Consider the following 13,393-nt stretch of genomic DNA (forward strand, 5'->3'; position numbering starts at 1 on the left):
CTACGCAAATTCATGTTTTATTGCTCAGGGTCACCAATTCCTGGATCTTCCCCCACCCTTAAATCTCTTGCTTGCCCCACTTCAGAACTAAATCCATCATTGTCTCTGATCCAAAAAGCAGACCCAGACAGATCATAAAAAATCCTTTCCTTTATCACTTCCAAGTACTAACCAATAACGTACTGGGGTAGAGGTAAAGTTATGACCTTGTTGTTTCTGCATACATTTCCATTTTAAGTGTTTGCATAGACAATAAAAGTTAATGTTACTAATGCAACTGTTCATTTTTAAACAAGCAGCATATAATGTTTGAAATAATTAGCTGCTTCCTTTGAAAGCATATAGAAACTGCAAACATAAATTGCATTTACGTTTTGTCTTTCACACTATCAGGACTTGCCAAAGCATTTCACTTTTGAGGTGTATTCACTGTGGTAATGCAGCCTGTTTGTGAAGCCAGCCATGAGGTAAACGGTTGAGTGGTGTTGGTTGAGGGATCAATGTTAGCCAAAGCACCAGGTGAATCTGAAATAGTGCTGTGGGTTCCTCTACACCGCCCTGAAAGGACAAGTGGTGCCTGTCTTTTAACATCTCATCGAAAAAATGGCACTTTCAACAACACAGCACCCCTTCAATAGTGCACAGAAAGTGCTACTACTGAGCAATGGCTGGAACAGGTCAGTAACAAAAAATATTATTTTGAGTTTACTAACAGTTAAGGTTAATGTTTTTGTTTGTTTACACCTTTGTAGGGTGCAAGATTAGAATGTTGTAAAATAAGGAATACAATCTGACCAAAAGTCAACCAAGAATTGTAAAGCAAATTTGAATGGGCAAACAAAAGGCTCCACTCATTTGTACAGGACATTACAGGTCACTTCGCAGTTCATTTCTTCTAGTTGTGTAATAACTCAACACTAGATGGTGCCAATTGAACACAATGTCATAGTACAAAAAACACAATCTACAGAAACTGAAAGCTCACCTTTACTTATATCACATAACTTTGTACAGGTTAAATATATAATCTCTTCACATAACTTGTCCTTACACAGAAAAATGTTACTGAAGCTTCTGACAGTTTGAAATTATCCGTGTAATACTTCACTCAGAAGAACTTCAGTGTTGGTGAAGAAGTCAAACACTCAATTAAAAGACTGAAAAAATATACTTTCAATTTTATCACCACAAATACTATAATTTATAAACAAAACGAGTAAAATAAAGTGTTCAGCACTATTACTGATGAAAGCTCATGGACTTGAATCCTGAATCGGTTTCTCTCCAGGCGCTGCCTGGCTTTCTGAGTCTTTCCAGTTGCTACTTTATTTCAGAGTTCCAACATCTGCAATACTTTATTTTTGTGACAATGAAGAACCCGGCACATTACTGTCAGTGGAACTTTCTGAACACTTTAGCAGTTCTGTAGTTTCTTCAATCCTGGGGATGGGGAAAAAGAAAGGTCAGTTAATAACAACTTCTATTTCACACTTTTGATATTCTGTATACTTCAGGAATATGAAGTCAAATTAGCTTTTGGATCAAGATGCTGTGAGAACAAAACTATAAGTAGCTAACACAAAGAATGACTGAACGAATGAAAAACTTGCATTTACATAGAGGCTGGAGTTTACCAGCCCCTCACGCCAGTGGGATCCTCTGGTCCCACCGATGTGAATGGAGATTTCAATGACTCGCTGCGGGGGGAACTCCAGCCAGAATATTTCAGGATGTCGTAAAGCATCTTTACAACCATGTACTTCTGAAGTGTAGATGAGTGTAGCCAGCATAATTAATGACCAGGCACCCCGAACATACTCTGTTCCACCTTCTTCCGTTGGGAGTAAGATACTAAAATCTGAGATCACGTACCAACCGACTCAAAAACAGCTTCTTCCCTGCTGCCGTCAGACTTTTGAATGGACCAACGTCATATTAAGTTGGATCTTTCTCTACACCCTAGCTATGACTGTAACACTACATTCTGCACTCTCTCCTTTCCTTCTCTATGAATGGTATGCTTTGTCTGTATAGCGCGCAAGAAACAATACTTTTCACTGTATACTAATACATGTGACAATAATAAATCAAATCAAATATTGGCCGCAATTTTCCAGCTGCATCACGCCCAGCCTAGAACACATTAGAGCAGAGCGAGGCTGGAGAATCGCGGGTGAGTGGTTTAGCATGTTCTGCGCTGGCGCAAAATCTCATCAGTATCTTCCCACCTACCGCTCCTAGATGGGCTCCCTTACTGGGTGGGAACAAAATGAGCATGAACATTTAGAATCCCTACAGTACAGATGCAGGCCATTCAGTCCATCAGAATCTGTATCGACTCTCCGAAAGAGCATTACCCCAGAACCTATCCCCGTAACCCCAGACATTTACCCTGCTAATCTAACCCCTAACCTACACATCTTGGGACACGAAGGGGTAATCCATCTAACCTGCACATCTTTGGACTGTGGGAGGAAACCACAGCAGCCGGAAGAAACCCATGTAGACAAGGGGAGAATGTGCAGACTCTGCACAGACAGTGACACAAACCGGCAATCGAATGTGGGTCCCTGGCGCTGTGAGGCAGCAGTGCTAACCACTGTGCCACCATGAAGTTAAAATGAGCGTTGGGTCTCGCTAATGACATTTAAACTGACTTCCTCACTTGCCCTTGCAATCCATGGTGCCTGGACCACATTTCAAGGGACCACTAGTGATTTGCGCCAATGTTACTTCTTGCTGGGGGGGGGGGGGGGGATTGCACCAGCAGAAAGGGACTGGCAAACCGTTTGGCACCAGAAGCCAAATATGACTTTGGGCCCTCAAGCAATTTTGCCAGACTGGCATGATCTGCGCCAGGCGCAACGCGGCCGGAAAATCGCTGCCAACTCCCGTTCTTCTTTGCAATAAAGCCAGGGGATCTTTTATGTTCACCTGAAGGTACATGACATTTAGTTTAACATCTCGTCCAAGAGGTGACACCTCTGACAGTGCAGTACTCCCTCAGTGCTACACTGTATGCAGCCTAGACTTTTGTTCTCTAGTCCTGAAGTGAGACTTGAACTCACAACCTAATGACTCAGAGGTGACAGTGCTGACAGCCGACACTGATTTGTAACTATTTTTTGAACAAGTAGCTCCGAGGTCAGTGCGAATCAAATCTAGCAGTTACAGAACTCTATTTTATCTTGAAGGTTCCATAGTGTATGTCATTCAAATGTGATTACAAAAGAGTTTTGTAAAGCAGCAGATTCTTCTCCACGGTGTCATTAAAGGTACAGCATTGGGGCAGCTGCATTATCTCAGACTGTTAATTTTTTCCCCCTCAGGAATTACAATAAACTCAAGCTATAAACTGATCAGAAATTACGCTGCTCTATTACCCAAGCTTTTTTTTTAAACCCCCCTGAGAATCAGGTATGTGTTTGAAATCCAGGAGGATTAAGAAAATGTGAATGGTGCAACAACTCCTGTTGTACCACTTAGTTTCTTCCACAGTGTGGTGCTATGAGGACATGCAACTGTAACAAACAGCACAGGATTAGCAGTTGCTGTTGCTGAGTAAAATCAGTAAGAAGTCTCACAACACCAGGTTAAAGTCCAACAGGTTTATTTGGTAGCAAAAGCCACTAGCTTTCGGAGTGCTGCTCCTTCATCAGGTGAGTGGGATTTCAGTTTACAAACAGGGCATATAAAGACACAAACTCATTTACAAAATAATGGTTGGAATGTGAGTCTTTACAGGTAATCAAGTCTTAAAGGTACAGACAATGTGAGTGGAGAGAGGGTTAAGCACAGGTTAAAGAGGTGTGTATTGTCTCCAGCCAGGACAGTTAGTGAGATTTTGCAAGCCCAGGCAAGTCATGGAGGTTATAGATAGCGTGACATGAACCCAAGATCCCTGTTGAGGCCGTCCTCATGCGAGCGGAACTTGGCTATCAGTCTCTGCTCAGCGACTCTGCGTTGTCGTGTATCGTGAAGGCCGCCTTGGAGAACGCTTACCCGAAAATCAGAGGCTGAATGCCTGTGACCGCTGAAGTGACCGCTCCAACAGGAAGAGAACACTCTTGCCTGGTGATTGTCGAGCGGTGTTCATTCATCCGTTGTTGTAGCGTCTGCATGGTCTCCCCAATGTACCATGCCTCGGGACATCCTTTCCTGCAGTGTATCAGGTAGACAATGTTGGCCGAGTTGCAAGTGTATGCACCATGTACCTGGTAGATGGTGTTCTCACGTGAGATAATGGCATCGTGTCGATGATCCGGCATGTCTTGGAGAGGTTGCTGTGGCAGGGTTGTGTGGTGCCGTGGTCACTGTTCTCCTGAAGGTTTGCTGCGGACCTGTGCTTAACCCTCTCTCCACTCACATTGTCTGTACCTTTAAGACTTGATTACCTGTAAAGACTCACATTCCAAGCATTATTTTGTAAATTGAGTTTGTGTCTTTATATGCCCTGTTTGTAAACTGAAATCCCACTCACCTGATGAAGGAGCAGTGCTCCGAAATCTAGTGGCTTTTGCTACCAAATAAACCTGTTGGACTTTAACCTGGTGTTGTGAGACTTCTTACTGTGTTTACCCCAGTCCAACGCCGGCATCTCCACATCATGCTGAGTAAAATGACATTTCAGTATAGAAATCTGTCCTATCCGGTGGTTAGCAACAAATATTACAACAATATGACCAATATTTTCTCCAGGTTTCAACTTAACTTCAGTTACTCTGAAAATGAAGATTAGGAGGGAAGATGTACACATTTTTGACTATACCTTTGTGGCATGCCTGGAACATTTTACTTATGATTATAGCCATTGGGTGGCACAGATATCTACACCAAAATATCATTTTAATTGACACTCATATGAAATGATCAACAACCCCTAGATGTTCCCCTACCCTAGGATCACCCAGGGGGACCTGATAGAGGTCTACAAAATTATGAGAGGCATCGACTGAGTGGATAGTCAGAAGCTTTTTCCCAGGGTGGAAGTGTCAATTACAAGGGGGCACAGCTTCAAGGTGAGAGGGGGAAAGTTTAAGGGAGATGTGCGGGAGAAGTTTTTGCCGCAGAAAGCGGTAGGTGCCTGGAACGCGCTGCCAGGAGAGGTGGTGGAAGCAGGCACATAGCAACATTTAAGACGCATCTGGATCGGTACACGAATAGGGAGGGAATAGAGGGATACTGGCCAAGTAAGGGCAGAAGGTTTGTTTTTAAGTTTAGTTAGGGCATCATGATCGGCACAGGCTTGGAGGGCCGAAGGACCTGTTCCTGTGCTGTACATTTTATTTTGTTCATGTGGTGGTAGTCACAGTGGCATCAATCTGACCTAAACAGGTTATCAGTCAAAACACCATCCATTCAAAAGGCATGGGAAATTTGTAGAATAAAACCAAAAACTTCAATGATATAGACCTACATAGGAGGACTTCAGATCTGTGGTAACACAGTACTGATTAAAAATAAAACTGCAGTTGTTTTTGACAAGAGAGCATCTGTTGCTGATGGGAAAACCTAAGAATACATTAGGTGTTCAAGCACCTCCTGAGAATCACTGCAGTCAGGGGCAAGAACACAAGTCATTTTCCCTGGTAGCATGACAAGAACCCTCAGTATTATATGATGGTTAGATCAATGATGAAGAATTTGATTTAAACTGGGTACACTTTTTGATAGAAAGGCAGAGGAAAGGAAGGAAGGGGAAAAAAGGAATTAATGAAGCAAAAATAAATAAGTTGCATTTATATAGCCTGACCTCAGAAATTTCCAAAGTGCTTTACAGCTAATTAAAAATTTTTGAAGTGTAGCCACTATCATAATATGGGGAAAGAATCCCGACAGTGCAGAAGGAGGCCATTCGGCCCATCGAGTCTGCACTCACCACAATCTCACCCAGGCCCTATTCCCGTAACCCCACATATTTACTTTGCTAATCTCCCTGATACTAGGGTCAATTTATCATGGCCAATCAATCTAACCCGCACATCTTTGGACTGTGGGAGGAAACCGGAGCACCCTCAGGAAACCCACGCAGACACGGGGAGAATGTGCAAACTCCACACAGACAGTGATCCATGGCCAGAATTGAACCTGGGTCCCTGGCGCTGTGAGGCAGCAGTGCTAACCACTGCGTCACCATGCTGCCCCGAAAGTATAGAGATTAAGAATAATGCTGTTATATCTGCAGGTTTTCGTAAAATCTAATTGTGAACAAATTTATGATAGTGTCAATGTGGAATGCAGCAGCTCTCATTATTTCAGTGACAAAAGGAAAGTACTTACATTTTGCTTATCCTTTCCACCTTATGTTTCATTGTCGCTGTCTGTAAAATACAAGATATGCCCTCAAATAGTGAAGCATAAAAATTACTCACAAACACAGCCTGATCCATCAAGAAAATACTGTTAATTTTTAAAATGAAATTAGCTTTATTTATCATGTTCAACATTGTGTAAAATTAGACATTGAGGAAAGTGGGAGTTGTGCAAGAACCCCAAGTGTTTTGTGTCAGGACAGCGTCTGTATTGCTCAATTTCTAATTATATGGTAGTGTAATACACAGACTTAACAATAGGACATCACTATCCCACCAACCCCCAACCTTCCTCTGTTATCAGATCTGTGTGTGTCCTCACATGTTCATCTCCAATCTTTTTGAAGGTGGATAGAGAAATACTTGGTGAGACAAGATAATTGAGTAGTTTTACTTCACTAATAGAAAATGAAAGTAGACTAAGTAACAAAGCAAATTCAACTTACCTTAAAATTACTTCTCTTCTAAAAACATGGGAAAATAATAAGCTATGTGCCCTATCCTTTCCAATGGGCTAACTTTTGTCATTACCTTTCTTTCAGAGAACTTTTAACTGCTTTTTCAGTTATCAACCTTTATCTAACTGTCTCTTTAAAATCTGACTGCCCCCAAGTTTCCATTCTTTTTCTGATAACTCTGACACCAAAAGAAACCGGGAGTAACTGTGATACTTTTTTAATGGAGGAATTTCCAGCACGCCTTGCAACCAAATTCACTCCCACCTCTCCCAGGAGTGCATTCTCTACAGGCACCCCTGCCATTCCCAAGTGAATGAAATTTTCCACGTCACTGGAGAGGTATGTATTTGTTGGTCATCTGAGATGAACATCACTGGTCATCTTGGATAATGAGCTTTGTTGTGTCTGTTTGAAACAGATTGAATTTCAACAAAGTAATTAAAGAGGTTAAATGCTGGAGACAGCATTTACACCAATGGCCATGTCTTCCCAAGTGCTGAAAGACAGCCCTCCATATACCCACTTCACATGGGAGTTTCTCCATTTCTGCATTAACACAGAATGGGAGTTCTTGTAACTGAGTATTCCAAATGTTTAAAAAAAGACAGGAGATTGTTTGGTGCATCGTAGATTTTTTTCAGTCCCAGTCCTGCTCCATTTTGAAGTTTTCGCTCTCAGAGGCAGCTTGCTAGATACGCAGATGCTTGCACAACTAATTAGCGGCAAAAGTGCAAGTACAAGCTGAAACACTCAGGTGGATGCACTATTATACATTTCCCAATTTGAGATCTCACAGCATGGAAAATGTCTGAAAGTACTTTTTTTGACAACTGTTCACTAAGCAAAGCCAAAGTTAGAGCACCTGCAACTGAAGGCAATGGCATGGGTAGGGAATTTGTTTGAAAGTAAAAGACAAGAGAGTAGGGATAATTGGTGTGTGCTCTAATTGGCAGGTTATGATTAATGTTGTCCCCTCAGGATCTGTACTGGAGCTCCAGCCTTTCGCAGTATTTTTATATGTCTAATGAAGCAATAGAGATCAAGATTTGCCAATGATACCAAGTTCTGTGGCAGAATAAGCAGTGTAGATAGAAGCAGATGCAGAAAGTTGCAAAGGGACATTGATAGATAGTGAATGTGCAAAACAATACCAGATGGAGTTCAATGTGGAGAAGTGTGAGGTCATCAACTTTGGACATAAAATAGATCAGGTTATTTTCTAAGTGATGAGAAACTAGAAAGCACGAAGGGACAAAGATTTAGAGGTTCAAGTGTAGAAATCACTAAAAGCTAATGGCCAGATACAAAAAAACAGAAGACTAATGAAAACAGATATGCTGCTTGAAAGGAGGCATAACAGATTGCAGGAGACACTATTTCCATATTTTTTCATGCATTATGCAAACAGTTTTCTTTAAACTGAGATCTGAACAGGATCAAAGAAAGCTCTTTCAAAAGAGAGCCTGTGAGCTGATTTGAGTGGTATCTTGGGTGTATAGAGAATACTTTCTCAATGGACTTTTTCAATGGGTAAAGAAGTTATTAATATCAAGTATATAACCTTTCTTTCTCTCTTTGTTCAACAAATACTGCTGCAAACTGATGAACTGTGCCTCAGGAGATAGGCCATTTTGGCTTGAAAGAGATGCCTGGAGTTAACAGACAAATCAATATTGAGCGCACAATAAAAAGCAAGACCTGAAATACTGTTCAATAAAGGATGCCTACTTTTGTTGACATATAAATAAAGTCTACTAGAAAAATCACTTGGGGAGGGGGAGTGAGGGTTCGAAAAAGGGAAGAAGGCAGCATTACAACCTCCAACAATTACACATCAACCAATAAGACACACTATGAAAATGACTACTACCGCTAAGAATTCTGAGGTGCGAATTCACACTGACATATCCAGCACAAAAGAAGTTCATTATTGAAATCTAATGTTACTTTATTTGAAACAATGGATAAGACTTGGATATGCAGATCTGCACTCAGTAAATTAGGTTGTTCTAACGTATAACGCAAAGAGACTGAATCATAAAGTACTTTGGCAGGAAGAATAGAAAAGTGGTGCACTACTTAAATGGAGAGATAGGCAAAGCGGTACACAGAGGGATTAGGTGACCTCATACATACAAGCATACAGACAAGGAACAGGAGTAGATTATTTGGCCCTCGGGCTGGCTCCAAAATTATGAATCATAAAAAATTGGTATGCAGGGTACAGCAAGTGATCCGAATGGCAAATGGAATTATTGCAAGGGAAATTGAATATTTGGTGGGGATGTTTAGCTGCAGCTGCACAGGGCCTTTGTGAGATTACATTTGGAGCATTACACACAGTTTTGGACTCCTTATTACACAAAATATATAATTGCATTCGAAGTGTTTCAGGGAAGGTTTGCTCGACACACTCTTGGGATGAGTGGTTTATTCGATGAAGAAAGGTTGAAGAGGTTGGGCCTATGCCCACTGAAGTTTAGAAAAATGAGAGGTGATCTTATTGAAACATAAAAGATCCTGAGGGGATTTGATAGGGTAAATACTGAGAGGATGTTTCCACTTGCGGGAGAGACCAGAACTAGGGGACGTAGTTTAAGAGTAAGAGATAAGATAGGGTCGGCATGGTGGCACAGTGGTGAGCACTGCTGCCTCACAGCGCTAGGGACTCAGATTCAATTCCGGCCTTGGGTGACTGTTTGTGCGGAGTTTGCACATTCTCCCGGTATCTGCGTGGGTTTCCTCTGGGTGCTCCGGTTTCCTCCCATAGTCTAAAGATGTGCAGATTAGGTTTATTGGCCATGCTAAATTGCCAGTTAGTGTTCCAGGATGTGTGGGTTTGGGGATTTAGTGGGGTAAACACGTGGGGTGACGGTGATAGGGCTGGGTAAGATGCTCTGTTGGAGAGTCAATGCAAACTCAATGGGCCGAATGGCCTCCTTCTGCACTGTAGGGATTCTATGAGGAGAACCTTTTTTTTTACTGAACTTATTCAAGGCAGTTAGGCAGATGTTTGCTAGAGAAGGTAGTCAAGGGTTCTGGGGGGCAGATGGGAAAACGGAGTTGAGCCCACAACCAGATCAGCCATGATCTTATCGAATGGCGGAGCAGGCACGAATGGCCCATCCCTAAGTCACGTGTTCCTAATCTTCCATTCCCCCTCTTTCCTCCTGTGATGCCATCCTCCATGCCTATTCTCTCAACATCTTACTTCCCTTAATCCTCCCCTGCAATCCTTTTGCCTTCTCACCTTTTTCCATCTCTCCTTCTTCATGCTAGCCACTTTCAAAGAACAAAGAAAATTACAGCACAGGAACAGGCCCTTCGGCCCTCCAAGCCTGCACTGACCATGCTGCCTGACTTAACTAAAACCCCCTATCCTTCCGGGGACCATATCCCTCTATTCCCATCCTATTCATGATTTGTCAAGACGTCCCTTAAAAGTCACTACCGTATCCGCTTCCACTGCCTCCCCCGGCAACGAGTTCCAGGCATCCACTACTCTGTGTGTAAAAAATCTGCCTCAAATATCTCCTTTAAACTTTGTCCCTCGCACCTTAAACCTGTGCCCCCTAGTAATTGACTCTTCCACATTGGGAAAAAACTTCTGACTATCCACCCTGTCCGTGCCTCTCATAACTTGTAGACTTTCCTTCCCTTTTCCTCTCATCATCCCCTGTTCTCTCACCCCATCCAAAGTCAACTCCCCTGATGTCCCATCCATTTTCCCTGTCAGTTTTCCCTTCCCATCTGTCTTCTCTTTGCTCCACCATCTTAGTTCAATTAGCGCCATGCCCTTTAGCCCTGCCTGACCAAAAAGTGTCCTTGGTCTTGACTACTTATGCACAATGTCAGAGAAAATCATATTTTATTTTTATTTATATCTGTGTCAAGCTAAGATATAACAATCCAGTGATTTCTTTTCCTTTTTGTTTGAAAGACAAGGCTGAATGAATGCCCTCAAGTTGGAAAGCTGTATTCAGAATTTTTATCAACCTTTTCACCTTGAACGTTCAGTTCTAACTCCTGCATCTTAGTGCTGATTGCACTTGTGACACAAATGTCCTGAATAAAAATGCATTTAATATTAGCATGTCCTCCTGACAATATAAAGATTTGAAGGAAACCTTTGCCAATTTTGCTTACCTTTGTGACTTCTGTCAGGTATAATGAATTGATGTTTGCTGCTTTGGGCGATTCGTCTGCTGATAGGAGTGAGTTGTATCCAGATGACTGATGGCTAAGACTCTCTGGCGTCTCAAATCTCATCTCTTTATCTGCAAAGAAATATTCATCTTTGGTCAACCTCTGTCTTTCAGCAGGCCTATGCAGGGTCAGACACCAGACATTGTGATTTACAGTGCAAAAAAACGTAGGGCAGGCATTGTTTAGAACTCCAGACGCTGCTGGTTCAGCTCCAATATGGGGTCATTTCTGTCTCTTGCCAATATTTAGAGTGCAAGGTTGGTTGACACCTCCTGCAGAACATTGCAAAATTGGATTACCTCCAGAATTCCAACGTTATCGTAATTTGGCACTTCACAGAAATATGAATATCTAAGATAAGTAGGTGGAGTACAAGCAAACCACAAGTTCTACAACTGTGCTGTATAGCAGGAACACGACCATAATTGCACATATATCTTTTGGTGTAAACCACAACTCTTTCTGTATGTTGATGCTGAGCATGTTTAAGATAAAGCCCTAAGTTCCTAAAATTATTTGTTATAAGCAATTTATGTCTTTCCTTTGCCATCAGATTCAATACAAAATTGTACAACTTTTAATGAGCCATAATGACCTTGAATTTATCTATGACGAAATGTAATGAATTATAAGGGCGATCCTTTTTTTGTGAGCAAGTGGTTAAATGTACCACATACTGTGGTACATAATCTATATAGTATTTGTGTATCTCAATCTATCGAAGGGAGAGTGCAGAGAAATAGCTCTTCTCCTTAGTTATAATTAGCTTGGAGACAGGGAAGAGAAGAGGAAAACTAACCAGGATTCCTTGATTTGCTCCCTGATGGAAATGTTTTTGCAGTGAACTTTGGGTAATTAGACTTAAGTATTATACTTCTGTTCCTCTCTCCACCTTCTCAGCTATTTAATACTTCCCATTTGTCAACCACTATTTTTAATGAAAGAATACAGACAGGAAATCTAAGCTCAGATGTTAACCAATGTTATCCAACTTGGTTTCTGGGAGTCCACATTTGTCACTCAGTTGCTTGTAATGCACTCTCTAAACAGTATGATACAAGACAAATTCTACATGTGCTGTGTATGTAAATCAAATTCTATACTCCAAAATATAAGGAGTTTACCTGAAGAATTGTGGCCTGTCATTTGGCCCAAGGTATGTTCTTCATTCCCACTGATAGAATCAGAAGATATATCATTCTAGAAAGTTGAAAAAAAAGGATATTCAGTGACTTGAAAACCATTATGGGCAAACGCAAAAATATTTTTCTCTTTTCAGTTGCCATTCTTCAGCTTAGTAGCAATTTTAGTAACAAAGACACCTATGTCAGACTCCTATTTATTGACTCCAGCTCAGCTTTCAATACCATTATTCCTACGAAACTCCTCTCTAAATTCCGTGGCCTGGGCCTCGGCTCCTCCTCCCTCTGTGACTAGATCCTGAACTTCCTAACCCACAGACCACAATCAGTAAGGATAGACAACACCTCCTCCACGATCATCCTCAACACTGGTGCCCCAACAGGCTGTGTTCTCAGCCCCCTACTATACTCCTTGTATACCTATGACTCTGCGGCCAAATTCCCCTCCAATTTGATTTTCAAGTTTGCTGACGACACCACCATAGTGGGTCGGATCTCAAACAATGACGAGACAGAGCATAGGGATGAGATAGAGAATCTGGTGAACTGGTGCAACAACAATAATCTCTCCCTCAATGTCAACAAAACGAAGGAGATTGTCATCGACTTCAGGAAGCATGGGGAGAACATGCCCCTGTCTACATCAACAGGGACAAAGTAGAAAGGGTCGAGAACTTCAGGTTTCAATAGTCCAGATCACCAACAATCTGTCCTGGCCCCCCCATGCAGACACTATAGTTAAGAGCCCACCAACGCCTCTACTTTCTGAGAAGACTAAGGAAATTTGGCATGTCAGCTACAACTCTCACCAACTTTTACAGATGCACCGTAGAAAGCATTCTTTCTGGTTGTATCACAGCTTGGTATGCCTCCTGCTCTGCCCAAGACCACAAGGAACTACAAAAGGTCGTGGATGTAGCCCAATTCATCACGCAAACCAGCCTCCCATCCACTGACTTTGTCTACATTTCCCGCTCCCTCGGCAAAGCAGCCAGCATAATTAAGGACCCCATGTACCCCGGACATTCTCTCTTCCACCTTCTTCCATCAGGAAAAAGATACAAAAGTCTGAGGTCATGTACCGACTCAAGAACAGCTTCTTCCCTGGTGCCATCAGACTCTTGAATGGCCCTACCTTGCATTAAGTTGTTCTTTCTCTCCACCCTAGCTATGACTGTAACACTACATTCTGCACTCCCTTGTTTCCATGAACGGTATGCTCTGTCTGTATAGCATGCAAGAAACAATACTTCTCACTGTATACTAATGCATGTGG

General features: G+C 42.0%; 1 protein-coding gene across 2 annotated transcripts in view; it reads right to left on the minus strand.

Annotated features, from left to right (window-relative positions):
- Nucleotides 1–133: 133 nt before the first annotated feature.
- cep44 (centrosomal protein 44) overlaps nucleotides 134–13,393 on the minus strand; it is a 59,313-nt gene continuing 46,053 nt past the window's right edge. For both annotated transcript variants that reach the window (XM_078215115.1, XM_078215114.1), the window contains exons 8-11: nucleotides 12,100–12,175; nucleotides 10,916–11,046; nucleotides 6,280–6,320; nucleotides 134–1,440 (exon numbers count right to left, since the gene is read on the minus strand). In XM_078215115.1, the coding sequence (XP_078071241.1) occupies nucleotides 1,356–1,440; nucleotides 6,280–6,320; nucleotides 10,916–11,046; nucleotides 12,100–12,175 (333 nt within the window). In that variant the 3' untranslated portion in view covers nucleotides 134–1,355. The remainder of the gene's footprint in view (nucleotides 1,441–6,279; nucleotides 6,321–10,915; nucleotides 11,047–12,099; nucleotides 12,176–13,393) is intronic.

Source organism: Mustelus asterias, chromosome 6, assembly GCF_964213995.1.
Source record: "Mustelus asterias chromosome 6, sMusAst1.hap1.1, whole genome shotgun sequence".
Taxonomy (NCBI): Eukaryota; Metazoa; Chordata; class Chondrichthyes; order Carcharhiniformes; family Triakidae; genus Mustelus; species Mustelus asterias.